Source organism: Tiliqua scincoides, chromosome 4, assembly GCF_035046505.1.
Source record: "Tiliqua scincoides isolate rTilSci1 chromosome 4, rTilSci1.hap2, whole genome shotgun sequence".
Classification (NCBI taxonomy): Eukaryota; Metazoa; Chordata; class Lepidosauria; order Squamata; family Scincidae; genus Tiliqua; species Tiliqua scincoides.
Genome location: NC_089824.1, coordinates 195,524,018 through 195,551,697, shown reverse-complemented (window position 1 = coordinate 195,551,697; position 27,680 = coordinate 195,524,018). Strand labels below are relative to the sequence as shown.

The following is a 27,680-nucleotide window of genomic DNA, read 5'->3' as shown; positions in this document are numbered from 1 at the left end:
TATGTTGTTGTTAGGTGTCTTGGGCCTTTTGTTATAAAAGAGAAAGGAGGGGTATGATCTAAAAAAATACATAAAGAAAATAAATATCATTCCTTGCCAGTTGTCTGAGCGCTTTTAATGTCTCTGAAGTCAAAGCAGGAAGGAGCTAGGTGATGTTCTGCTGGTGCCTACTGTGTTCTTTTCTTCCCAGAGCTCAAGAACTTTAAGTGTCTCATTAGCCAAAGACTACTGGACTAAGCTAATGCATTTCCATGGCTAAACATGAGATGACCTTTTCTTTCTTCTAGTTTATCTTAACATCTTTGTGTTGTATTTGAGTAGTGCCACATTTAAACAGTGTTAAAGTGCATCTCATAACAGGGCAGTTATGTTTTTCAAGAGTCTGTATTTCAGGCCACAGCCTATATAGCCCTAAGTACAGGGTGACCAAAAAAAAAACAGAACCCATAAAAATTTTATTAAATCCTACAAAGGTCCAGTAATGTCCAAAATATCTTTTCCTTGGTTGACCAAGACATATTGGGGAAGATTATTGTTCCAATATTTCATGCACAAAGTCCACTTGTATACCCTGAAAGAAAAAAGAAGAAAAATTAAAATTAACAGTTTTATTCAAAGATTTGTGGGTTCTTTTTTTGGGGGGGGGGTCACCCTGTATGTCCCGTAAATTTAACAGAGCTATGCTGAAGAAAAGGGATTGTGAACTAGCAACCCTTAGTGAATACTTAGCTTCATGCTGCCTTGCTTATCTTCTGCCTACTACAGTGCCTCTTGTACTGTCTGGATGGATTCTACTGGCTGTTCATCCAACTGATTTGGGATTCCTCCAACACAAACAAACTTCTGGGCCCTGCACTTTAATTATTGATATGCTACCTCTTCAGGTGGGGTATTGAAATGTTGGTCTCCTGAAACAGAGACTTTCTTGGCATAAGTTTTGCCTCTTACACGGTCCATTTTTCCTCATCCTGTCAAGTCTTTATGGTTCTTTCTCTTTCAGTGTTTACCAGCTTGTCGTGAAGGAAGAGAGACCACAGAAGTCACGAAGGGCAGCAGACATCATCGAATGCTTCTCTGTTCCAGTGAGCTACAAAAATGCTTCAACTCTCGACTCCCCACATTACTTTGCAGCTGAGTTGAAACCCACCAACCTTCCTGTTACACAGCCTTTCACAGTGGGAGACAACAAAACTTACAATGGCTATTGGAATGCTCCACTTTCACCTCTGAAAAGTTACAGCATTTATTTTCAGGCTCTCAGTAAAGCAAATGGGGTAAGTGCACAAATAGGTTAAGACCGACTTACCTTAATGATGAGTTGGCCTTTATTATAACTGTGATCCCTCATGTGGCTTGGAAGAACTTTATTTCAATGTGACGTTTTGATAAGAAGGAATGCTCCTGACTTGCAAATCTATGTGCCAACATTTCTCCAGGGCTTTCTCAATATTTGAAGGTAAATGTTTCATATTAAGACCGCAATAACATACATACAATGGTTGGTTGGTTGGCAACCTTCAGTCTTGAAAGACTATGGTATAAGCCTACAGCACCCGGTATTCCCAGGTGGTCTCCCATCCAAGTACTAACCAGGCCTGACCCTGCTTAGCTTCCAAGATCAGACAAGATCAGGCATGTGCAGGGTAACAGTATATAAGTAAATTGTTACTGTTGGAGAGTTGAACAAATAGCATCTAAGTGAATATAATACCCTTTCACAGACCTTGGAACAATTATGTGCACTTTTATAGTTAGCTTAATCCTGCAGGCTTAATCCTGCACGGAGATGCAGCAACGCCAACGTGGCTTCCACTGTATTCCCTCAGGGGCATGTTGTGGCTTTCTCAGGGTAAGGGAACATTTGATCCCTTGCCCTGGGGTAAGCCCCAGCAGCTGCCATGGGTCAGCTTGGTCCTGCGCTTCCTCTATAGCTTGTGCAACTCGTGTTGACCTGCAAAGGCAGGTCAGGCCCAGGAAGGGGGTAAGGATTCAGTGGGCACAGCTGCCACCAAAACCATTCCCTTCCCATGCCTGATCTGTCCTCCTCCCCACCCCATTTCCTCCCCATTCTGTCCATCCCATGTGCTTCCATCCCCATCCCTGCACTGCGTTACCTACTCTGGTGGGCATCCAGCATCCTTCTTTGGACAGACTTGGCTGCTCACCACTTGTAGTGGCAGCCAGGCTGTGTGCACTGGCACTGTTGCTTTTGCAACAGCCATAAGGCTGTTTACGCCTGTGGAATGGAAACTGGCAGTAGCACAGTGCTCAAAGCAATGTCTCCAGAGGCCCCTATCAGCCCAGGTAAGATGGCAGTGGAGGTATGTTATGGGCAAGGTGGGGGAGTTTCATGGAAGAGTGAGGAAGGGCAGGGGTGGGGATTGATGGGGTGGATCTCAGCAGCACTGGCATGCACCAGATCTTATTCCCGCTTTCTCAGGCCTCCTTGCCCCTTTTATCTCCTCAGACATATGCCAGCAAAATGGATGGTGTGTTTCTGAGGAGACCCATAGGCAGTTGGGCAGCCTACTAGGGGGTCTGTCTGCTAGCTGTTTCATCTCTCGCCCTGCACTACCACCATCGGGTGCAGCATGTACTCCACCAGCATGGCTGCAGAGTTGCCAACAGATTGGACTGGGCAGTTAGACTTATTTTTCTTGCTTTTCAGGTACTGGTACTAAAGTTAGAATTTCTGAACTGGGGAAAGTTCTACGTTTGAATTCTCCCACATCACTAGTGTAATTTAATCAAATATGGTCATGAGTTCACTGAGGAGCAAGCAAACAGATGTAATGTTTCCTTATGAGGAATTGGCTCCGTTTTGCCCTTCCCGTTGGAAATGGCTCCAAAGGGAAGGGCCGCTTGCCCACTGCGCTGAGTCTCCCACCAGACTGGATGCTCTGCCCCCCTTCCAGCTATGCCACCACTCATAAGTGCATGTAATTAATGGAGTGAACAATTGACCCAGGCTGTGATGGTTCAACTAGAGCCAGCTGAGTTATGTTACATGGTTAGTAGGGTTTTGCTTGGAAGTCACAAGATTCTATCATGTAGTTTAATAATTATGAGACATCTACCTTGAAAGTCCATGTTTTCTGATCATTATTTCTAAACAAACCTGGACATCAAGGTTTTTTTTTCCTTTACATATAATGTTTTTCCCCTAAACCTTTGCTAAAATTAATTAAATTAAATTAAACAGGTATTTCTATACCGCCTTTCTTGGTCCTCAGATTTCTCCTCAAAATTTCCTGTGACATTTTGAAGCATAGAGTTGCAAAGGTACTTGGTTAAAGAAATACAGTAGTATGGTATTTTTTCACTGTAATAGCTTCACTCTGAGTATCAGAGTGAGCTCTACTTCATGTTTTCATGTTCATAGCTTCTGCTGCCATTAACTGTGATTGTTGGATTGGAAAAAAGAGCATAATTAATAGCCAGTTATAGAACAAGCATGGTAAATTGCAGCTGAATTAGATCATAAGCCACCTTGCCTTGTGTTGCACAGTGCTATATTTGCATTTTGTGCTAGGATAAGATAGACGCTCATTTGAATTCTCATCTGTGGGCTGTCACAGGAGAGTTGAACTATCTGGTGCTTCTCCCAGAAGAGGGTCTAAATAGAACATGTGTGAAGCAGAAAATTCTTTGGCTTTGTTATACAAAGTACCTATTTTTGCATGGTGTGAATATCATTTCATGGCCTTGTCAAAAATTAGAAGTTTAACTGAAATGTATCAGAGTCTGGTGTAAAGGAAAAACAAATTGAAAAGCTAAGCTGAGCTCCTCCTTCATAGTCCCTGTGTAGTCACACATAGTGGAGCTCTGCACATGCGCAAGGCCAATCTCTAAAGCTTCCAGAACTCTGTTGAGCTTTTCTGTCCCTTCTGTAGAGTGGGAGAAATTCCACATGCATGATTTACCTCAAGGGAAGGAAAAACACCCACTAAGGAAAGCTTCCCTTTGTCTTTTGTTCCTCAGAAAAATTTTTAAGCTACCGTTAACTTTAGCTTTTATCATTATTCTTGTTTTTGTGTTTGTATAGGCGCTTAGTTAGCTCTGCCTCATCAAATGGTGAAATTGTCTAAAAATATTTACAGTCCTATGTAACAACCCACATGGCAATAACCTGTGGGGAAGTTTGACCATATTAAGGCCTCCTCAGGGTAAGGAGGCATTTGCTCCAGGGTAAGCCCCAGCAGCTGCCATGGGTCAACTTGGACCTGTACCAGCTCTGTAGCCTGCATTGACCCATGAAGGCATATCAGGCCTGGGAAGGGGGTTAGGATTCTGTGGGCATCACTGCCACTGAACCCTCTTTCCTAACCCGATCTACCCTCCTCCTCACTCCATCCTCTCCCCATTCTGCCCATCCTGTCCTGATCCAATCCCCTTTCTGCCTCTCTCCTTCTTGCTTACCTGAAGTGGTGGGTGTCCCTGACCTGTCTTTGTATGGACCCATCAGTGCTGCCACTTTTGTGACAGCCATAAAGGGGTTTATGCCACTGGAATGCTCATTCCAGCAGTGTGATGGCCCATTAAGATTGGGCCATTGGAGTCATATTTCAACTGTTGTAGTCTGTTGAATGCATACTTGTCATGATGCTCTTTGAAACTGGGCCAGATTTTAATCCTTTTACAGTACTGTTACGGTACAGTGAGACAGATACTCCACACTACAGTGTCATGCCGTTGCTTGCAATATATGTACAGAATGTATCCATATTAAAGGAGCTCTGCTGCGTCTAGTAATTTATGCAATATTCATTACACCAGAGATGTGTACATGACAGTGTAAAAACACAAGTAGGAGAAAAAGCCTGCAGCTTATTACTGCCTGACAAAGTAACTTTTGAAAACCACAAAGACATGTTATGATGTGTAACACAGTCATGTCCTGTAGGGGTATGATCTGTGTCAATAAATAATGCAAGGAGAAAGAGAGTTCTGGCAGTAGCACATGCTCACTGTAGATGAGTTAAGGAAGGCAGTATGTTGTTTTCTCATTCTTTGGTAAATCCAAACACAAATTCATGCCGATCCAAGATCTGGCCAGATGCAAGGGAGGGCACCAGGTTGCAGGTCTCTTGTCTTGTGGGCTCCCTGAGGCATCTACTGGCCACTGTGAGATACAGAAAGCTGGACTAGATGGGCTTTTAGCCTGATTCAGCAAGGCTCTTCTTATGGCTGAAATTAAGCCTAATCGGAATATAAACTCAGCTCTTTCTCTCTTAGTTTAACCTGGCATGTTCCCCAACAACTACTCTCATATACATTGGCCCTCCTTCATCAGGACCTGCCATTCTCCATTTCAGAGAATAAAAAAAAATACCTTTTGTTCATTCTACACATAATTTTTCCACAATAACATGCTGAGCAAACAGCTTGTGGTGAATTATTATCCCTGCCTGGGTTTTGCATTCCATCTACCCTGCATTTGGCCGATCTAACAACACTTCTTTCCTAGAGTCTTCCAACCTCTCTGCACCACCAGCCCACTCTCTTGATCTCGTCGACTGTCTTGTATTACCTCTCTATGGAGCAACTATCTCCATTCTGTTAGCTCCCCTTGATGAGGCTTATTTGACCAGCCCCTGAATTTTGGATGTGGTCTTGCGTTATCTTCACACGTATTTATATATCTTATCCAGTAGCGTGGCTAATGATCATGTAGGCTGGTGCCAAGCTCAAAATGATGCCCTGGAAGTGATTTCACAACTAGAAGTGATATCATACCCGGGTTTTTAAAAAGTGAAAACTGAGGGGAAAAATGCATCCTCCCCCAGAAGCTTGCGACCCACTTCCCCCCAACCAGTGGCATAGCTAAGGCATCTATCTGCTACCTGAGGTCAAAAAAGATTTTGTAGCCCCTCTGCCACAACAAAATCAAGGGCGCAATCTTAATCGGCACTTAGGCCAGCACAGGACGCACTGGAGTGTCCTCCGCGGGCAGGAGCCGCGTCAGCGCATTCAGATGCGCCAAAGCATGGAGGCAGGCAAAAGCCTCCACGGCGGCGGCTGCCTGTGTTGGCACGCTCGCACCGGCACAAATGGTGAAGGTAGGCTTGGGGGGGGCGGTAAGGGGGCAGGAGGGGACGTTTCTGGGCGGGGGGAGGGCAGGCGATGGGCAGCCCTGGAGAAGGGCACACGGGGAGCCAGGGGCGGGGCTGGGACCCGGCAGTTATGCAGGATCCCAACCCCCATCGTTCCAACCACTCCGCTTCCCTTGGACTTGCGCCACCTCCATAGGTGGCGCAGGTTCGAGGACACCCATAGGGGCGCGCAGCCCTTACCCAGGGGTAAGGGGAAGAGCTTCCCCTTGCCTCTGGCTGAGCCACTGCAGCCAACGAACCTGTGTTGGATGCAGCGCAAGCCTCCTTGCTTGCCTGCTCCAGCGCAGGTTAGGATTGCGCCCTTAATTAATTAAGCAAATAAATACAAAGTGTGCCCCTTATTGGTTAGAGACACTGTGCTGGGGTGAAGAGGTGAACTGTTATTCTCCCCCTGCTAAAATATAAGGAGAGCCCCACTTGAAAGTGTCTCTACTCAGCAGGGGTAACTGTGTTATGATGCATGGAAATGAGAGCTGACTCATATTAACACCTTATTCGATGCTGAACCATAACAACATCTAATTGGCTCTCAGAACAATCAGTCTCACAGGTTTTGAGTTATGAAAATCCACTTTTTGTTCTATAGGGCAGTTGTGTTCATTTTCTGGTTAATTGGCCATAACTTCTGATAGAATACAGATATTCCAAAGGGATTTATTGCATTGCATTCCTCATTAAATTACCTTTCCAATGATATATGCATATCATGACAGTATTATTCGTACATACCAATTTTTTTTCCACAATTTTGGCCACTAGTGTCAAGCTCAGCTTTAGGGGGACAACAAGCTAAGCTTGACACTAGTGGCCAAAATTGTGAAAAAAAATTGGTATGTATGAATAATGTCGGCGCAACTGCACTGGTGCAACTGCTACCCCCTGCAAACCCCTAGCTGCACCACTGATCTTATCCAGTCTTACTAAGAAGAATGCCTGTTAATGGGTGCTGTGATTGAAGATCTCAGCAAAAGCCAGGCCCTATAGATATTTATCTGGGAGTAGTGGCATTGAACTCAATGGGGCTTACTTCTGAGAAGATATGCATAGGATTGATCTAAGAATGTTGTTAGTTAAAGAGAATGAGCAGTGAACCAGCTTTGTCCTTGTGCATGATACATATGCATGCTTCCTCGTAATTCATGTCTCTGGCAATGTTACTGGGTTTTGCATATTACTTCTTTTAAATATTACTATTTTTAAGGCACAGACTCTGGTGTTTTTAATGCAAATCTTGAAGGGACAGCATTTGCTGATATACGTACACAAGTCATTCAGGAAGTAGATATTGGAGTGGGAGATTTTGTATGTGTTTTTTTTTCCCCCTATCTGGCAAAGACATCTACCAAGACATAAGCTATTGCTACTTTCACAGTGATCAAATAAAAAATATAAATAGTATTTACAGGAAAATTATCTCTACTTAATATGAATCTGGGGAGCTCTAGCCATAGTTTTTCCATCTGTATTGTGTAAATTACAGAGTAACATGCTTTCCAGAGTAGTTACTATCTGAGTAGACACCATTCAATTCCTCACAAGACCAGATCCCACATGGCAATAGCAATGGGTGCGCTATCAGGAGGCAGTATCATATATTCTCAGGTATGACATATGACTATTGAAAGTCTAAAGACAAGTCATATCCCTGCAACAGCTGCAGACCCTGAAAGGGAAGATATCTGGATTCTGTGCCATCAGTGGCAATTGTACATTTATTATGCTAAAAACAGATAGTCTAGGAGGACTGTGTGCTCAATTGCAGCTTGAGGAAACCCCCACTTCTTAATTGTTCTTAAAAAAAGAAAAGAAACATTTATTACACCTGATGCTTTTTCATATTTGTCATTTGCAGGAGACCAAAATCAACTGTGTCCGGCTGGCAACAAAAGGTATGTTGAGGATCTGTTTCTCCTGGTTCTAATCATAATTTCGTGGTGGTACAAAACACAGCTATCAGGTAATCATTCAGAAACCATAAGACACATTTAGTGTTCTGCTGCTATCGAGTAGTGTGGCCACCCTCCTGAAAACTGTTGATGTCATTTAAAGTACATGTAGTTTATTCAGACAAAGAACTGAATAAACTACCTGCCTCTGTCTCTCTCTTTCTCTCCCCCCTCTCTTTCATGTCTACAAGTGTTTGTTTCAGTCAGACATACCATTGCATGATCTTCAAAACCCAGTCCTTGTTACCCTCATAAGAATATAGAATCCCGGCTAGAGCCCTCTCTTTGTCATTCATAATGGTATTTGAAATCAGGATAAGGGATTCAAATTGGCCAGCAGCATAGCATGTGCCATTAAATTCCAATGGAATTGATTTCACCATTTCTTAAAATTCATTATTGTTTTGATATTGGCCCTTTTCTTTCTTTATTTTGCTGGTATATCTCCAGTGACCTTGACAGGAGAGACTTCAGATTTATACTAATATGGGATGGACTCAAACCACTGCCCCAATGCTAGTGACTGGCTTGATCCTAATGGAGTAGTAGCACATTGTTAAAATAATACATTTGCCACCCCTCATTCTAAATGACAAGGTTGTGCTTCCTGTGGAAAAGCGTTATAGGTGCCCTGTATGTTTCTTGATTGTAGTAGTTCTTATGAGTCCCCTGAGTTTGGAAGAGAATCACCCAGGAGGTAACTTTGCTAGCAAAGGTGTCCATAAAGCAATTTATTTGTAACAAAAGGTAAAATGGAAGAATTCATGTCAGCCAATTCTACATCCTCAATAAACACACGTCTTTTAACACAGTTGCAGAAATGGGAAAAATTATATATACATAGTTAAAGACTGCCTTGCAAGCAATTTTGTGTTGGCAACATTTTACCTAAACTTTGTGCTGATGCCATCTGATTAACTGTTCTAATTTTCTAGTTTATCCTCGTATAATTGGTATGTCTTGTCCAGCTTGACTCATACTTATCCCTTCTCCTTTGAGTAATATGTGAAACTCCTGCCTTTTGGGTACCTTCATGTCTCATACAATGGTCTTGCATCAGCTCAGAAAGAAAAATCTAAGGGGCAATGTTTGTTATAATGTTCAATAAAGTGTCAAGGAATAAAATGTCAGTCAAGCAATGGACAAGTAGTTACATAAACATTTAAAATGTTATTAACCACCATCTCTGAACTCCATCTTGTGTCTTAATTGCTGGTTTTACACCAACATCCAGAAATAGGAAAAACTACTATCTATGGTAGTATAAATAAATTGTTAATATCTTATTTTAGTATAAATGTTTTAAAATTAAAGGTAACCACTGCATTTTGAGCTAGCAAAAGGTTGCTTTCAGCACCCAACTTATTCATGCCTACTGAGACTGAAAATAATGCAGAAGTACCCATCTGAAACCTTCAACCAAAAATTATAGGTAATAATACATAGCAGTTCTACCAAAACTATGAAATATCACAGAACCTGGCAGGGGTGTTTGTGCTGAAATCTTAAAAAGTAGTAACAGTTGATGCTATAAATAGCTTGTACCCCCTGTGAAATCAAAACAAAATTATCATCTTTCTAGCTTGCTTTCTATCCTTGTATTGTAGTACTGTTTTACTATATTACTCATTCTCCCTCCTCGTTGCTTTCCTCTGCCCAAGTTCTTTGTTAATCCATCAATATGTAGTTTTTTTGGTTTTTTTAAGTGTTTCTAGAGTTAATTCAGATGCTGAGCTTGCATTGCACATTTTAGAAATATTTCTGAGAGTTGAAGTCAGGTGCTTAAGCCCTTTTAACAACATTTTTTTTTTTTAGTTTTGTCAATAGTAATAATGCTACTGACTATTTTTTCATAGCTTTAGCACATGATGGCCAAGGGGCAAAACACCAGTTTGTATTTACTGCAAGTCTTATCCAGCGTATGCTAAACTGGATGTGTACATTCGTTGCAATGTACTAAATTCAGTCTTTGGTATGTCACTAAACACTTGTTGACTTCACATGATGACTTCATGTGGTGGCCTGTGAAAAGTCTTTTACCGAATGGTTCATTACAATTGGGTCTAAAGGACACTTACAATGTGATGAGCGGTGTTCACTCCTAATGCTGGGGAGATTTAGTAAGAGGGTAATTTACATATACTATAAGGAAAAATACATGGAGTGGATAGTAGGTCGGCAGCCCAATCCCGAGCTGCCCAGGGCGCCCAGGCTCGGCGGCACCGAGAATGGCTGCCGCCGGATCTTGCACGCCCTGGGCTACTGTGGGAGGTGCCTCAGGAGAATGGGATTTTCATCCCCTTCTCCCAGGTAAGGTAAGCAGCCCTGCAATGGGGTAAAGGCGCTCGTGTAAGACGCAGAGCCCTCCACGAGCACCTTGGATCCTGCAGAGCAGAGCTCCGCAGATCCGCCTCCCTCCCCAGCACGACTCCAGCCCGCCCCACTCCCCACGTCATGCCTCCTCCCACCCTCTCTCCACCCCCCGCCAGCCTCCCCTCTCCCCCCTCCCCAGAAAGCCGCCTCCCCGCCCCTGTCCCCCCCACCTACCATGCCACATTCAGCGGTCCATGAGACCGCTGAGCTGTGGAAAATGGGCGACCGCCCTGTGCTAGCCCAGCACTGGCTGGTGCTGGGCTAGCACGGGTGGGAGCCTGGAGGAGAGGCTCACAAACGTGCCTTTCAGCAAGTTTGCGACAGTGCTCAGCGGCCCAAAGCCGTGCCGCCGAGCACGGGATTGGGCTCTTAATGAGCTTTCCTCAAAATGCATTTGGCATCTCTTCTGTCAGAAGTTTTTAAAAAGGCCCAGACTTGACAGAAAATTTTATTTGTTCTTTTAAAAGCAAATGTTACAAGTGAATAATCCCTTGTTACTTCTGCAATGAAGCGTAAAAGACAGAATGTAGATGTAGGAAAAGGCAAGAGAGAATCTTTGTTTATGCTTCTGCCATAATGTATTTGCATTTCCCAGCCTTGGGTAAAAACGTATTTTGGTAAGAGCTTCACATCCAGATAGCTTTGTTAGCATATGTATGCAAACAACTAAGGGCCCAATTGATAGTAAAGCCACACCTGGAGTATTGTGTCCCGTTCTGGTTACCACATCTCAGAAAGGACATATGGAAATGGAAAAGGTGCAAAAGATAGCGACTAAGGGCACAATCCAAACCTGCTCTGGAGCAGGCAAACCAGGAGGCTTGCACTGCATCCAACGCAGGTTCGTTGGCTGCAGCGGCTCAGCCAGAGGCAAGGAGAAGCTCTTCCCCTTACCCCTGGGTAAAGGCTGCTCGCCCCAATGGATCTCTTCGGGCCTGCGCCACCTCTGGAGGTGGCGCAAGTCCGAGGAGAGTGGAGTGGCTTGAAGCTGCTCCGCTTTCCCCGGGGACGGGGGTTGGGATCTGGCATAACTGCCAGATCCCAGCCCCACCCCCTGTTCCCCGCACACTTGCCCCCTGGGCCGCCCATCACCCACCCTCTCCCCACCCAGAAACGCCTCCCTCCCGCCCCCTCCATGCCCCCCATGCCTACCTTTGCTGCTTGTGTCGGTGCGGGTGCGCTGGCACAAGCAGCGGTGAGGAAGCCACAGCAGAGGCTTCTGCTGGCCTCATGCATCAGCGCATCTAGATGTGCTGATGCAGCTTCCTCCCATGGAGGCACAAACGTGCTTGACAGCATGTTTGCGACCCTCCTGGGACACCTATGCTGGCATAAGTGCTGGTTAGGATTGCACCCTAAGATGATTACTGGGCTGGGGCACCTTCCTTAAGAGGAAAGACTACGGTGTTTGGGCCTCTTCAGCCTAGAAAAGAGATGCCTGAGGGGGGACATGATTGAGTCATACAAAATGATACATGGGAAGGATAGAATGGATAGAGAGATGCTCTTTAGACTCTCACATAATATCAAAACCAGGGCACATCCACTAAAATTGAGTATTGGGAGAGTTAGCACAAACAAAAGAAAAGTATTTCTTTACTCAGCGTGTGGCTGGTCTGTGGAACTCCTTGCCACAGAATGTGGTGATGGCATCTGACCTGGATGCCTTTAAAAGGGGATTGGACAAGTTTCTGGAGGAAAAATCCATTATGGGTTACAAGCCATGATGTATATGTGCAACCTCCTGATTTTAGAAATGGGCTATGTCAGAATGCCATATGCAAGGGAGGTCACCAGGATGCAGGTCTCTTGTTATCTGGTGTGCTTCCTGGGGCATTTGGTGGGCCGCTGTGAGATACAGGAAGCTGGACTAGATGGGCCTATGGCCTGATCCAGTGGGGCTGTTCTTATGTTCTTATCCAGTTTTCCAGTGCCGGTTTAGCCATGCCAATGGGGCATGCGCTGCATCCTATGGTGGGGAGGTAGTTATAGAGGCCTCCTCAAGATAAGGGAATGTTTGTTCCCTTACCTTCCATTGAGGCTGCACCTGTGCTGGAAAGTTGGATAGGATTGGGCTCTAAGCTGAGAAAAACAAATGTTAAGCAAATTGGGATACAAGTGCAATCTGGTTACCTTCATTCTGAACACTATTGTGGTAGCCTCTGAGAACATGTGCTAGGGAAGATTGACTGGAAGGGGATGGGGGAATGTAGTTTGTGCTGAAAAATTTGGGTGCTCTTTATAAAGCCCTGCCCTCTGCCATGGTAAAAGACTGATTATTATATTTATACAAAACATCATAATGGTCTTTTACCATGGCAGAGGATGGGTTTATGAAGAACTCCAGAATCCCTCCTCAACCTTTGAAATTCCTTCTTATGATTTGACTTCTGAGATTTTAACCAGACTTTACTGATATATTGAGGCATAGTTAACAAAGTTTGCATTCTGCTTGATTCTGTGTCTGATGCAAAATGTTACATTTCTGAAATATAACCCTGATTGCAAGGACTCTTAGCATGCTTTTGTCATTGTTTTTGAGACTCATAGGTGATATACTGGTGAGTGTGCTAGAGTTCATAAATGGATGAAAATGGAGAACAGGGATAGTATGGAATATGCATATGTTAGAAAAAAGACAAAAGTAGAGCAAAATTCTAGCAGTGATTACAGATCTCACACTTTTTTCCTTCTACTTTTCCAAGATATGCATAAATCAAAAGTCTATCCCAAGAGTATTTTCGCATCTTTCATAAATAACTAGAGAAACAGTCCTAATAGATTGTATAATACAGTGGTTCTCAAACTTTTAGCACCAGGACCCACTTTTTAGAATGAGAATCTATTGGGACCCACCGAAAGTGATGTCATGACCAAAAGTGACATCATCAAACCGGAAAATTTTTTACCAATCCTAGACTGCAATCCTACCCACACTTACCCAGGAGTAAGTCCCATTGACTATCATTGTTCAAAGCATATACAGAGCAGCCTGTTAAAAGTACAAACCTTTAACGTTTCCCCCAGTGCGGTCACATGCCAAAGTAGCATCAAGTCGAACATATTAAAAATAAAATATTGAAATGAGTGGAACCCACCTGAAATTGGCTTGCAATGGGTCCCGACCCACAGTTTGAGAAACACTGGTATAATTCATTTTTTAGGGGTGCACCTGTCAATAAAAGTATGAGTGCAACAAACATGTATACAAAAATCTGTGTTATATAAGTAAACTTGTTGGGTAGCTGTCAAGCAAAGTCAACTTCACTGCTGCATGATGTTGGAAACAGGCCTCTTAATTCTGTGTATGATAATGATTGTTCATTTTAACACTGTTCTTGGAACAAGTAGGAAAGGGCTAGAAATGGCTAAAGTGGTAGCGCTGAGTAGCTCCTCTGTCTTACATTGTAGTGTTCATTGCCTTAATTTAACAGCAAGTGTAGTGTGTGCACACATACTAAGCCTCTGCAATTTTTAATGTGCAACCTTATCCGCTTTATCTTTTTCTCTCTTCAGGAATTTTTTACTATACTTAGGTGAATGTTTGATCCTTAACACTAAAATATCATGCACATGAATTATATTTTCCATGGCAACACATTTCTCTATTCTCTTCACATCTAAAATGGCGGACAAAATGATTGTCCAGTGTCAGCATCACCAATCACCATATTATAGCTTTTCTCATGTCTTGTTTCTGTTGTGCACAAGTAAAATTCATTCACTTAAAATTCTCTCCCATTCTGAGTCTCAGAGAAAACTAGAGTATATTAAAAGTCATTTGATACATCAAATACAAGTGCACATTATCTGATTATTCTTTGGGTATTCCATATCTTACTGATTAAAATAAAGGAAAACTGAGCTGGGAGTCATTGGAATATAGAGGAATTCCAGTCTCACCTTTCAGGCATCGCTGTGTCTGGCTGTAATGGGATGGACACTCCATTAAACCAGGGTTCCCAAATGTCCAGATGATGTCAATACTATCCAAAACTGTGTGTGCCTTTCAGGATAGGGCCATGAACTTCACAGTGTTTGAATTCTATCAGACAAACACAGTTTGCTCCCCCGTAGATGGCTCTCTCTTAATGTGCATGCACTGTGTGCCTTAGAGTTAATTCTAGTTTCTCCATTCTTTTATTTGAAAAAAAATAAAAACTATGAAGAAGCCAATGTCCATTTTGTGAAACTGACTTCTCTCAGGACCAATGGGTATACTCTGTGTGGCTATTGGTGCCACCTGGAAGCTCAAACAGTACATTGTTTCCTCAGCCAACACTTCTCCCTTGAAAATCACAGATCTTCTGGGTTCTAAGCAAATCAACCTGCCTTGTGCCACCCTTCCTCGACAATGTGATGGGTCACTGCCTTTTCCTACCTGTAAACATCCTCTAACCTCCACCAAAAAGTTCACTGCTTTGTGAACTTTTAGTTGAAACGCGGTATATAAATGCTAATTATAATACCTGCTAGAAGATTTCATTTGTGCAATTAGTGATCCTGTGTTCATCTCAGATTCCACACCTCACTGAATTTCTACCCATTCCAGTTTTACCTTCTCACCAACCTCTCCTTATTCTTTTCTCTCTGAGTCCTGTAAAATGCTCTTCTTTTTCCTATTCCACCTGCACAGACTGCCTTTTGGAAACAGACAACAGTTTGGTTTGCTGATTATGCATTGACCTCATCCATCAATTATCCTGGGTCCTGCAGCTGAGAATTGAGATGGGCCAAGTAGGTTGCTGCTTGGCTCGAGAGTGCCCTGGAATTTTCAAGCTTGTTAACTGCACACTCAGAAAGCATCAAGGCACTTTTCGATTTGAGCATTCAAAAAGTTGCCATCTGTATCTTCATTGACTCCCCCTTTCCCATAGCAAATAAACTTTCCCAAGGGAAAGCTAGAACCAGTGAGAGTGGAGGAGATTTCTGTCCCTAACTGTCAAAAGATGCCCCATGTGCTCTCCCCTCCCATTTTAAGGAAAAGAGAGGAGAATCTTCATGGTGGAAAGCAGAATCTTTGAGATGGGTTATGACTGTCTCTCAGCATATGAGCAGGGGTGCTCACATATGAGACTTAGGCCCAAATCCTAACCCACTTTCCAGCACTGGCATAGCTGTGCCAATGGGACATGTGCTGCATCTCAGGGAGACCTCCTCCAAAAAAGGGAATGTTTGTTTTCTTACCTAGGAGCTGCATTGCTCTTATGTCGGTGCTGGAAAATGGGTTAGGATTGCGCCCATAGGGCCCAATCCTATCCAGCTTTCCGATTATGATGCAGCCATGCCAATGGGGTGTGTGCTGCATCCTGTAAAGCGGGGTGGGGGGAGAGTCACAGAGGCCTCCTCCAGGTAAGAGAACATTTATTTCCTTACCTCAGGGCTGCATTGGCACTGGGAAGTCGGCTAGTATTGGGCCTTTACCTGTATACATGTTCTCATCCTGCCATTCCTAACCATTCTGATTGAAGCACCGAATCCCTTCCTCTCTTCAAAGAATAACAATACCACTAAAATGGCTACTTGACACAAAATTCCATTATTTTTTCCCATATATAAGAGCGTTATTTATTTTTTCTTTCTTATTCAGTCCAAAAGTCTGGCATTTTGCCTCTGACAACTGACACTCTTTTTATTTTTATTTTTTTGCTGTATGTAACCTTGATCACTCCGTCTTTGAGTGGAAAGGTGATTACTGATTAATAAACACTCTTCATTATTGGCTGAACTGAAATGTACAAGCTGAGCACCTGTGGTTTTAAACATTTATTTTACAGAGTCTTTCCTTATGACCATATGTCTAGAAATTTGTCATTGCTTAGCAGAGTCATGTTTGCATGCCTGCAATAGATGTATTTGCATTTTGCCCATTTTTCTCTGGCTTCTTTACATTTTGGCTCTATGTTTTGCCCATTGAAACAAGATCACTGCCCCCCTTTCTTATATTCACTGTTGGCATTATCTGCCTTATGTCTTTTGCCCCTTTCATCCATAAACTTTAATCTACTGAAGATTTCCCATGTTTAAATTTGAAGGAAGTGGGAGTTTACTGTGGGGGGGGGGGGAGCGTATTCTATTTGTCAGCCTGAATGTGTTTCATTAGTGTAGCAAGCACTGTTTTAAAATAAGCTGATAATTAAGCCCCAATTTACTAGTTCTCTCCCAGAGAATTTTAATTTTAAAAGGAGTTTTTAAATCCATTTCTGTCCCCTTTGTTCTCTTAATGACATGTATTTTATGTTCTTATTTTAATTTGAGCTGTTCTTTTGGCATGAACTTTTTTTTCCCTTTTCCCCAAACAATATATGTTGGTATTGACACTTTATTAGTGAAAATTGTATCCTCTTGCTAAGGGGGGAACAATTACCTCCTGTGTTCTCAGAGTGTGTTACAATTATTTCACCACCTAATTGCAACTAAGGCAAAGGGTTCATAAATGGTTCCATCTCTCTCAAGGTTCATTTTTTTCTAAGTGCAAGTTCTTGCAAATAAAATGCAGTTCTATTATTAAGTGGCACATTTTTATTTTTCTTTCTTTTTTTTCTTTTCTCTCTTGTGCATGCTGCCTGGGAACGGTTTTCCTTGTTCTTAGCAGTAATAAGTAGGCAACAGGTGACCACCCGAAACCCGCCCAGCCTCATGAGCACAGGTGATTATCAGTTCAGGAGAGGGAATATCATAAAAATGTAACCATTTTGGCAGCTGCTAGAATGTCATGTCGCATTTTGCCTGCATGTCACAGCAAGTATATTGTCAGACTGATTTGTTTACAGGAGAGTTTTAATTCGTTTCCACTAGACCAGCACAAGTCCAATTTGAATGTTTACTAATTGAGTAGCAGTAAAGTGGTAACTTCATGTTGTATTGCTACACTCAGAGTGACATTCAGAAGAGTCTGGAGTTAACCTTACACTGCCAAGCCAATTTTGAGACTTCAATTACAATTCAGATCCTAACACCAAGAGAAAGTGAACATCTTTTCTTTGGTTCTAATTCTGGATATGTTTCAAGTAGAAAATGAAAACATGACACTGATAGGTACAACTGAGTTTTTTCCTTTCCTTTCACATTTATTCAGCATCAACAAAGTGGTAGACAAGGCATGAAAAGTCGAGCGAGAGGTTGGGGTGGATAAATGAGTAGTGAAGGTAGGATGGTGTTACAAGATGCCTTTTCAGAATCTCTGCTGAAATGTTTGAGAATATTACGCCAACAGATTTTCAGGATCACAGTTCGCTTTTCAACTCGTACATATTGCACAATATTGCTACTTCTGGGGAAGAGAAGCTAGGGAATTCATGCATGTTCTGCTTCTGCATTGACAACTGTCACAAATGCTTCTGTGCACACAAGTGAGAACATGTACAGATTAGCTGTCACACAAAGTACAAGGCAGTAGGAAAGTTCTTGAAAGCACAAGAGCTCTTTGCTAAATCTCTAAAATATCATAAATTTGTTAATATCTCTGTATCCAGAATACTAAAAACACAATTTTATCAGTTTATGTAGCTTGTATTTGTCTCCTCTCAACCAAGTCCTCTTATGAAGGAACAAAAAAAGATTCCTTTCTTACTACTAGATTCCTAGTAGTAGAATCTAGATTCCTAGATTCCTCTCTACTACTGAAACCCCCAATATCCAATTTTGTGAGCTAAGGCACTGCAATGCTGTGCATATTTACTCAGTAGTCCCATTGTGTTCAGGGGATTTATTCCCAGGTAAAGTGAATAGGATAGCAACTATGGGCGCAATTCTGTGCTGGAACAGGCCAACCAAGAGGCTTGCGCTGTGTCCAGCGCAGGATAAGGGCCAAAAGCGGCTCAACCAGAGGCAAGGGGAAACATTTCCCCTTACCTCCGAGTAAGGACCGCTGGCCCCTATGGGTCTCCTTGGACTTGTGCCACCTGTTGGAGCCACTCCGTTCTCCCCGGGAACAGGGATATAACTGCAGGATTCCAGCCCCACCTCCCACTCCCCGCCCACCTGCCCCAGGGCCATCTACCACCCGCCCAGGAACACCTCCCTCTTGCCTCCTCCCTGCCCTCCCACCTACCTCAGAGGCTTGCGTCCGTGCATCCAGGCCGATGCAAGGTGCTCGGAGGCAGCTGGCGCTGAGGCTTGTGTCTGCCTCCACATGCCGGTGCTTTTCTGAGCGCCGCCCTGGCTTCCTCCCGGGGAGGCACAAACATACCTTATGGCAAGTTTTCGACCCTCCTGGGCTGGTACAAGGGACTTGTACTGGCTCAAGTCAAGAGCTGAGTTGTGCTCTAAGTCCCATTCACACGTTATATTGAAAGGGTGAAGTGGAATTGCATGTGCTGTCCCAAACACAACTTTTCCAGAGTTCTTGAGGAGAGAGCCCTATGCACATACATGCAAAGGCTCTTTGCATATCTGAAACTGAATGAATGGAGATCAGGAGCATGGATAGCACATACAATCCCCTGCACACGCAATCTTCAGTGTAACATGTGACTAGGAAAATAATTGTGGTTTCAGAAGCAGAGAGGAACCTCTTTGGTTTTTATTTTTATTTTCCATTCTGCTTAGAACATGGTGGAAAAAAACTTTTTTTTGTTGTTTTCCCTGCCTTGAAAGACATGAAGGTAGAAACGACTAGAGTTGGTAGCAACACCAACAAGGATTGACATTAATGTTGTGGGTCACAATATTTGATGGAACTATAAGTCTGTGAGCTAACTAAAAGGAAACATCCTTGCTTAGGAAATATCAAATTCCTTTCTAATGAGCAAAGTAATGCTTTCTAATGAGCAAAAAGGAGCTGTAGAATAGCTGGCAAGAAAGCTTGGTACACTGGTTCTCAAATCTTCAGGAGTTCAAGAACCAGGGTAAGTCTATGCGGGAGTGGGGTGGAAAGCAGCAATGCGATTCCCAGGAACACACAGCTGCGGGGGAAGAGGGGATGTTGTTAAAACTTAATGTACCTGCTACCAGGCTTCAGGGAGCCCTGGGGAACCCTCTGCATGGCTCTCCACAGCTGATGTAAAAAAAATCACAACCCACTTCTAGGTTGCAATCGCTAAACTGGAAGTGGGTTGATACCATTATTTTCAACATTCTACAAGCCACAGGGAGCCCTACAGAGGGCTCTGCAGGGCTCCCCACACCCCGGCAGCAGGTATGATGAGTTAAAAACAGTCCCCCTTCCCCTGCAGTGGCACGATCCTGTGGATTACATCTTTACTTTCCCCTGCCCCTTGAAGGGAAAAGGGCAGGGGTTCTCAGGCTGGTGGGTCACAACCCACCAGTTTGAGAACCAGTGCTCTAGTGTATTCTGATTACGCACAGGCCAATCCAGTTCTTTATGTGTGTAAAAATCATGCAACACTGGTGGCCCAGGTGTCTTCGTGAGTGCGTATTAAATCAGAGCCAAGAGTTCAAACAGCAGCATAACTCTGAATGTATAATGGCACCACATAAGCAACAATTGCTTGCAAAACAATAAAAGTCTTACAGGCACAACTCCTAACTTACAATTCATGAACAGCTTTGTTACATTAGAAGACTCCTCTTTACCAAGGTTGCTCATTTAAAAGGATGCATTCTTTCTGCTTAATTAAGAACAGGTACATTGTGGTCCCCCTAAATGTATTCCAGCTTCACTAACAAATACTGCATTCTTAAAACAAGTCTAATCTCTTATCAAATCTCTTATTGCAATTTGTTTTTTATACACTTCAATGCTATTTTTTTTTGACAGATTTATTCATTTATGTACTGCCACTTTCAAATGGCTTCACTACTTTTCTTCCTAGGTTAGATCCATGAACATTTCTTTGCAGCATTCTATTCATTCTAAAAGATATTCTAAGGCTGCAATCCTGTACACATTTATCTGGAAGTCCCATTTAAAATACTGGGGTTTACGTCTGTGTACATATGCATAGCATTACACTGCTCATGTTGTTTCATATGCCATTTTATGATGACGTGTTAGAAACCACAATGTTTGCTGCAGGAATTTGCTCCAGTCACTTAGCCTGAGCCGTGAATCAAGTCACAAGTCATAGTGCATGGCCATCATGACTTGCCGTGAGTGAAACTGAGTCTTTTGACTTGCAATTATGTCCCAAAATATTCTGTCTCCCTTTCAGTGCCCACTTTCTGACTAATTAACACCTCCTCTTCTTCAGAAACGACAGCTGTGGTGTGCAAAGGAACTACTAACCACCTTATCAGTTTGAGAGCAATTAACGCAATTTATTGCTACACAAACACTCTCTGGCAATTCCTCTTGTTCAGAGGCTTTCTCTTCCCCCAAAACTTCACTTAGCTTAGGAGGTGAAAGTCTGAAGCATCTAGTGCAAGTCCACAGCAGCTTCAAAGCACAGTACAATACAATCTGCCCAGTCTGGTGGCAATCCAGTAGTTTGGCAATGAACTGGCAGCGTGCCCACATCTGTCCTTGGTCCAATACATATCTATCAAGCAGAGTCCTAGCGTTCCCCTCCATTCCCTCATGCTGCTTCTGGGGCTGCTTTTATTCCTGCAGAGTCCCTGTTATCCAAATAACCTAAGTCTCGACACCTCTTCAATCCATGCAGAGTCCCATCAATCTAAAATAAGGCTCAGGTGTGAGCCACCTCTTCGATCCATGCCCATCCAAGTCTCCATTGGCCTTAATTAATTACAGCTGTGGACCGCAGCCTCTGTGACTCCAGCCACGAGCCCTACCCTTCCCAGAGCAGTCAACCAGCTGTCAAAACATGGGAATTGCTGTCACCACATCATCTGTCCGGTGATCTCCTGATCTTCCTTCACAGATTAGAGTCATTTTGAATTGTGAGTCAGTGGCTTCCTTGAGTAAAAATTCACAGGGAAAAAAGGAGTTGTCATTTAATACTCCCCTGATCTCATCCCAAACTAAAGCCTTTCTCATCCCCTCAACCTGGACTCAACGCAGCCCCTCAACCCAGCACCCTGTAACCAATCTAACCTCCTCCCACATCTGCTGTTGTGGTTGGTCTGAAAGCTGGCTTCTGGATTGCCGACATGACATGATCTTCAGTATGACACGGAAGCGGCAAACACACACACTCTAACAATGAGAGTTGCGATTTGAGACATTTCAAGTCTCGTCTCTTTTTTTTCTTTTTCTTTTAGTCACTGGCCCCAAGTCATGAGTCAAGTTGCGGTCAGTAAAGTCCATGACTCAAATCAACTAGAGTGGTCAAAAACACTGTCAAGTCAACACAAGTCAAGTGGCCATCCCTGTTTCATAGCATTTTTTGTAGAAAAAATAAATCTCATAAAATCTGCATTTTGATTTAGTTTATAGGTGTGTTTTTCACCCAGAATCTAGCACATTGCCTATCTAATTAATGTTGAAAGTGCATATTGAGAGCCTGCTGTTTCAGTAGCCTAAAGCAATAACCTTTTCTCTGAGAAAATTTTGGATTGGCTTACAAACAAAAACAAATGCCACAGTGTCTACCCAAATCTATGTGGACAAGATTGTTCTATCAAAAAACCCTGGTGTGAAAACAAACTGGGGGGAAAAGCTTGTTTACAATCACAGAAGTGAAATTTTCTTAGGATGAAATGTTAATGATGAGAAATAAGGAGGACAACTGGGCCATTGAAAGGGCTATAGGAATAAATCTGCAGATGACATGGGCATCAGATGACATGGGCATTGTTCAATGAATAGAACAAATAATGAAGGAACAAATGACTTGCAACTAGAATTACCATCTTTCTAAAGCTCCTGTGAGTCTTTATCCAGATGACGGTCCGTATGCCTTAAAAGAAAGAGGAACGCCAAACCAGAAGTAGTATCATAGTTTTGGAAGGTCATATATCTGTGAACAGTCACTAGATTGATATTCTGTTCACAATTCACAAAAGTTGGTACCATTGTGTGAGGTGTGCTGGCCTCGTTAGTGGAGCAAAGGCTCTTCACTGGAAGGGCATAGATCAAAATTGCTCATTCTGACTGGGTTGTGCATTCAAAAGGTTATCATGAATATATTATTGCCATTAGATGTCCCTAAAGTAGAACTTACAAAGGCATGACACCCAAGACTATTATTAATACATCATAGGTTTTCTTTGGGAGCTCGTCATCTGATACTGTCATTAGTGTATTAAGATTTTTGTTTCAGGTACATTTGTAAAAGTTCTACAATGGTCATATACTTTTAATGATGGTACAAGAAAGAGGCAGCTTTTGGAAAAAGAGCTCGTTCATATTAATGGGCAATCCCCAGCAGAGTACCTTAAGAGATTGCACAAGATTGCTTGTGAGCTTATGGCCAGAGGCACTTACAAAGATTTATCTGAACCAAAGTCTCTTCAGGGAGATCATATATGTGACCATTGCAGTTTGCACAGCTGTAGCAGCTCAGGAAAAAGCTGCTTTTGTATGTATGAGCAGTGTGACCCAGTCGAAACCTATTAACACCATCAAAAGTCAAGGATAAAAAGCCCCCTCTTCTTAAATATTTTGTTGGGAAATAGTGCACCTAAACTTTGAAGATGTGTGCAACTCACAACATATGGACAAAGAAAACTGTCAGATAAAGTTCCCTTAAGTTTGTTTGCTATTTCAACATCCTATCTCACAGAATTGTAGAATCCAGTAAATAGTATTTACCATCCAGGCTGGGGGAAAATATTTCAGTGCTTGAAATGTGGAAGCAAGACACTGCTGACACTTGGAGTAGAAAGTAGACCACGAATGATAGACTAGAGCGGGAACAATTCATCATAATAGTAAACAAAAATGTGTGATCCCTTCCATTATTGAGGTAACCTTTATCATTTGTGACCTTTGCCTCCTGTATTGATTTCAAAACTTTGATTAATCTTCCTTGTTTGCCTTAGGATCAGTATTGGTAGAACTTTGATCTCCACCACTTATGTCAGAAGGAAAAGATTTCTGCTTTGTTCTCTATATCTTCTATAGCCCAATCCTCTTCCTAGAGGTGTTCTTAAATTGTTTTATTTTTTCACACATTTCTTTTCTAGTCAAAGCAGTGTTATATGTTTATTTTATTCCAAAGGCACATTTTTATAATTCTAAGTATAAATTATAATCACTTTAAAAGTGTTTCTTCTAAGGGCACTTATTTTATTCCAAGGGCACATCCTTAGAAATTATAAGTATAAATTATAATCGCTTTAGAAGTGTACTGGGTAGGTGATATAGGTGGTATAGTGTCAGCAGATGCAACCCCCCAGTCCAGTCCAGTTCAGTTCAGTCCAGCCAGCCTACAGTGACCAAATATATAGAGGTGTTGGAAAATGGTTTTATTTTTTCGCAGATTTCAGTCTCCCCTCCACCCCAAATGAGAAGTGCAGAAAGTGGTGTTATGTGTTTTTATTTTGTTATCACAGAAAAATCACACACTACTTATCCCCTGCCGTCCCAGAGCATACAGTTCCACTGACAGAGCTTGTGCTGCATGCTATGGACAAGTAAAGAAAAATTTTTACTTACCTTTCTGTAGGCCACATGTCATTCAATAGATCTCCTCAGACGTACACCAGCCCTATAGCTGGTGTATGTCTGAGGAGACTCTGGGTTGGGAGCAGGCCAGGAAGGGAGGGTAAGATCCAGCATGTGTGGCTGCTGCCAAAATTCACCCTCCTCTGGTACTCTTTTGCCCACAGCACGGTCTGCTCCTTGTCCCAATCCACCTCTGCTGCCAACTTACCTGTAACAGTGGACATTTTATGAGCAGATCTCCAGGGCATTGCACTGATGTCAGCAGCTGGCCGAACAATGGAGAGCTTGCCACACCAGCTGCATGGACCTAATGTTGGGAAACAGCAGGATCTGCTAGCATAAGGCCCAGATAGGACTGGGCCCTGAGTGTAAATTCATAGTGCATTTTTTCCTTAGTTTATATTTGCTGTTCATGTGTAGACTTCTGTCTGCATTCAGTACCTCAGTCAAAATCTCTCACAATTTTGTTATGCTTTGTTCACTGCTGTACAATGCACTCAAAATGCAGTCATAAGACCTTAGGAGTAAAAGCCATTGAACAAAGTGACTAACCACACAATCCTATGCATGTTTCCTCAGAAGTAAGTCCCACCATGTTCAATGGGACTTACTCATTCTGTACACAGTACCCTGAGATTAAGCCTCTTTAAAGGACTTACTTCTGATAAACATGTATAGATTTGCACTGTTACTTAAACATGCACAGGATTGCTTGATCAATTGTTGTTGTCAGGCTACACTTGGAAGTGCCCAATTCCAAGTTGTTTGGGGCTTTAAAAATTCAAAACAAGCACACTGAATTTAACCCAGAAAGCTGCTAAAAAAAACAAAACTTTTTCTTGTTTTCACGTACTAAAAATCTTGAATAAGATATTTAATTCTCCAAAACGATATTAAGTTTTGGTTGTGCTCATTTTCCCAGCATTTCAAGGATAAGTAATTTTTAGTATCTTCTCAGCATCTTTTCAGATTCCTGATTAGAATAGATGGAAAGCATTTAAGCTCTTAGAATAACATGTAGTCAATTGTAATGAAATCTGTTGAATTGTATCAGTGTTCTTGGTGCAGCATCCTAAGCTAAGGAATCAAGCAGGAAAAGTTATATCACTCCTATTTGCAAAATGAGTTGCAGACAGCCCTGGAACATAAATTAGGGTAGGATAGGGTATCTTTCTGAAAAATCTTTAGGTGATATCTGAAAGTTAAGCTTGTGCATTGTCCCCACACCAGGGCAACCTGACATCTAAGAGTAGCTTTCTGACCTCAGCTGGTCAGGACTGGGAGTCTGAAAAGCTAAAAGAATGCCATTTGCTTGTTTGCCTTCAGTTTGGAGCCTAAGAATGGGTACAGAGAATTTAGGTCAGAGGATACATGCTCCTAATTTTCTACACTAGAAGACCATTTCGATGGAGAGAACGACTCTGCTGCTAAATGATCTTGAGGAGAATGGGTCCCTTGAACCCAATATCCCTCTTCGAATTATTTTCTCCAGTGGCAAGAGGGACACTTTTTGATCATTGAAAGGATTTGAGCCTCCTCAGATATTAGCCTATTCATAGGCTAATAAGTTGAGCCTACTCAAAGTACAGATGGATAGCTCTCTGTTTCCAATCTTTCCTATTATTATTATTATTATTATTATTATTATTATTATTATTATTATTATTATTATTAACAGTATTTATATACCGCTTTTCAACTAAAAGTTCACAAAGCGGTTTACAGAGAAAAATCAAATAACTAAATGGATTATGTTTCGACAGGCTTTGTCAGCAGGCAATATAAATTTGCTTCAAGGCATAGAAGGTTTAACAGATTAGAAATTTGAGAAAGGATGGCAGTAGGGACTAATTAATTATGTTCTTAGAAAGTTTGGTAGGGAGTTCAGTAGCAAAATTTTATGGCTGTAGATAAACCTCAAGGAAATCTAAAGCCCCGAATCTGTTTTCTGCATAGTATGATGCTTTAGATGTGAGACCCAAAGCAGCGCAGAGGACCTGCTTTTTCCATCCGTACAAGCATCATTCACTGTGAGACATCCTGTGTTTGATTTTGCCTATATTTTGCCTATATATTTTGCCTATATTTTGCCTATATTGATTTTGCCTATATTGACTTTGCCTATATTCCCCTATACAGTCATTGCAGTGCCCGAAATTGTTTTCCCTCAAAGCTTTCATCATGTATCTCCTAAAGACAGACAAGAGGTTCTAGCTTCTTGCTAAGAAGCTAGCTACCTTCTATGTTCTGCCAGAGCATGATATAATTTAGGGAATTGCCAAGGTGATGAAACTGATAGAAACTTCTTAATTAATGTAAGTGCAATTGTAATTTTTTGCTGATTTCTGTCAACCCAATAAACAGATTGTAAAGTACAGTCCCACTCTATTCAACAAGTGTGCGTTTTTCACAATCAGTCTTAAAGACAGGAGAAATTTCTTGTTTTCTCTGCAACCCCCATGTTTCCCAAGCCCTTATATTTTTATTGCCAATATGTTTGGCCTCTGCTTTTTTCTGTTCTGTATCCTTTTTTTCTAGTCACCCACTGGAGGACTTGGTTACTGCTAAGACAGTAAAACCGAACTATAAAAATCTAGTAGACTAAAATTTCCCATAGTTGTAAGTCTAAGGGGCCAATCCTATATTTCCTGTGCTCATTCAGCTGCACCAAAAATGAGTGTGCTGTATTCAGCAGGAGTGGAGGGTGGATTGAAAAGTTTCAGAAGGGAGAGGGAAATTATTTTCCCCTTACCCTTCCATAAGCCTCCAACTCTGCAATGGGTCTCCTTGGACCTCCACTAGCTCTATAGCTGGTGCATGTCCAAGAAGAAGAAAGAGGTGGAAAGGCTGCAAAATGAGGGGTTAGGATCTGATGCACATCATTACTGCTGAATCCACCCTTCCCTGCAGCCTTCCTGTCCTCATTCCTTCCCCACCAATTTCACACCCTTTCTGCCTTACCCACCACTGCCTTGCCTGCTCCGGCATGCACAGTAGGAACCGGCGATGGCTGAGGACCACTGTAGCAGCACTCCCAAAATGACCACCAATGGAGTTCTTCCTGCGCTATTGGGAATCATTTTGTGACAGCAGAAGTGTATTCCGCTGTTGCAATGTGTCTGGTTGGCTACCCAATCCTGGATGGAGTTGGGTTGCCCATGTACAGTTCATCTCCCTCCAAGAGTGTTCATGGCCTTTTGTGACCAAACCTACATTGCAGATCCAATTTCTCATTTTATTTCTTTACCCAATCTCTTTTCAGAGAGACTCAAAGTGGCTTGCAGTAAGAAATGTAGCATAATGGAAATAAGACACTTCAGCTGTAAATGGATACTTGAAATCTCTTCATATTCTTCTGCTTGTCCCCTGCATATCTTCCTAGTGTTTCTTCTTTCTGTGATACTCTGTCAGTTTCATTTGATTTTGAGTGACTCCACAGACTGATTCGGGTTTTGCCAATTTTGTGTGGGTGCCTAATGATTTATTAAGGAATCACAAAGGCCACAAGAAATTCCATTGCTTTTAAAGGACAATTGCTCCAGGGCAATTGCAACAGATAGGTCAAATGCAAATAACCCCCAAATCACTAGTGCCTGGAGGCAGGAACCCACAGGGTGCCCAGCTCTTATGAAGTTATGCTGGCCAGCAGAGAGATTGGGTAAAATTATACCAATTATTAAAGCCTCCAGAAGATAGGCAGAGCTAAACCAATCTCTTTTTCTTCACTGGGTCCTGACAGTTAAAATGGAAGACTTGCTGGCAGGAAAGGAGAGAGAA

At 42.4% G+C, this 27,680-nt stretch overlaps 1 protein-coding gene across 1 annotated transcript in view; it reads left to right on the top strand.

The window, feature by feature from the left end:
- PTPRT (protein tyrosine phosphatase receptor type T) overlaps positions 1-27,680 on the top strand; it is a 556,684-nt gene that overhangs the window by 416,511 nt on the left and 112,493 nt on the right. The window contains exons 12-14 of the mRNA XM_066624691.1: positions 1,001-1,274; positions 7,966-8,002; positions 17,025-17,081. Of these exons, the coding sequence (XP_066480788.1) occupies positions 1,001-1,274; positions 7,966-8,002; positions 17,025-17,081 (368 nt within the window). The remainder of the gene's footprint in view (positions 1-1,000; positions 1,275-7,965; positions 8,003-17,024; positions 17,082-27,680) is intronic.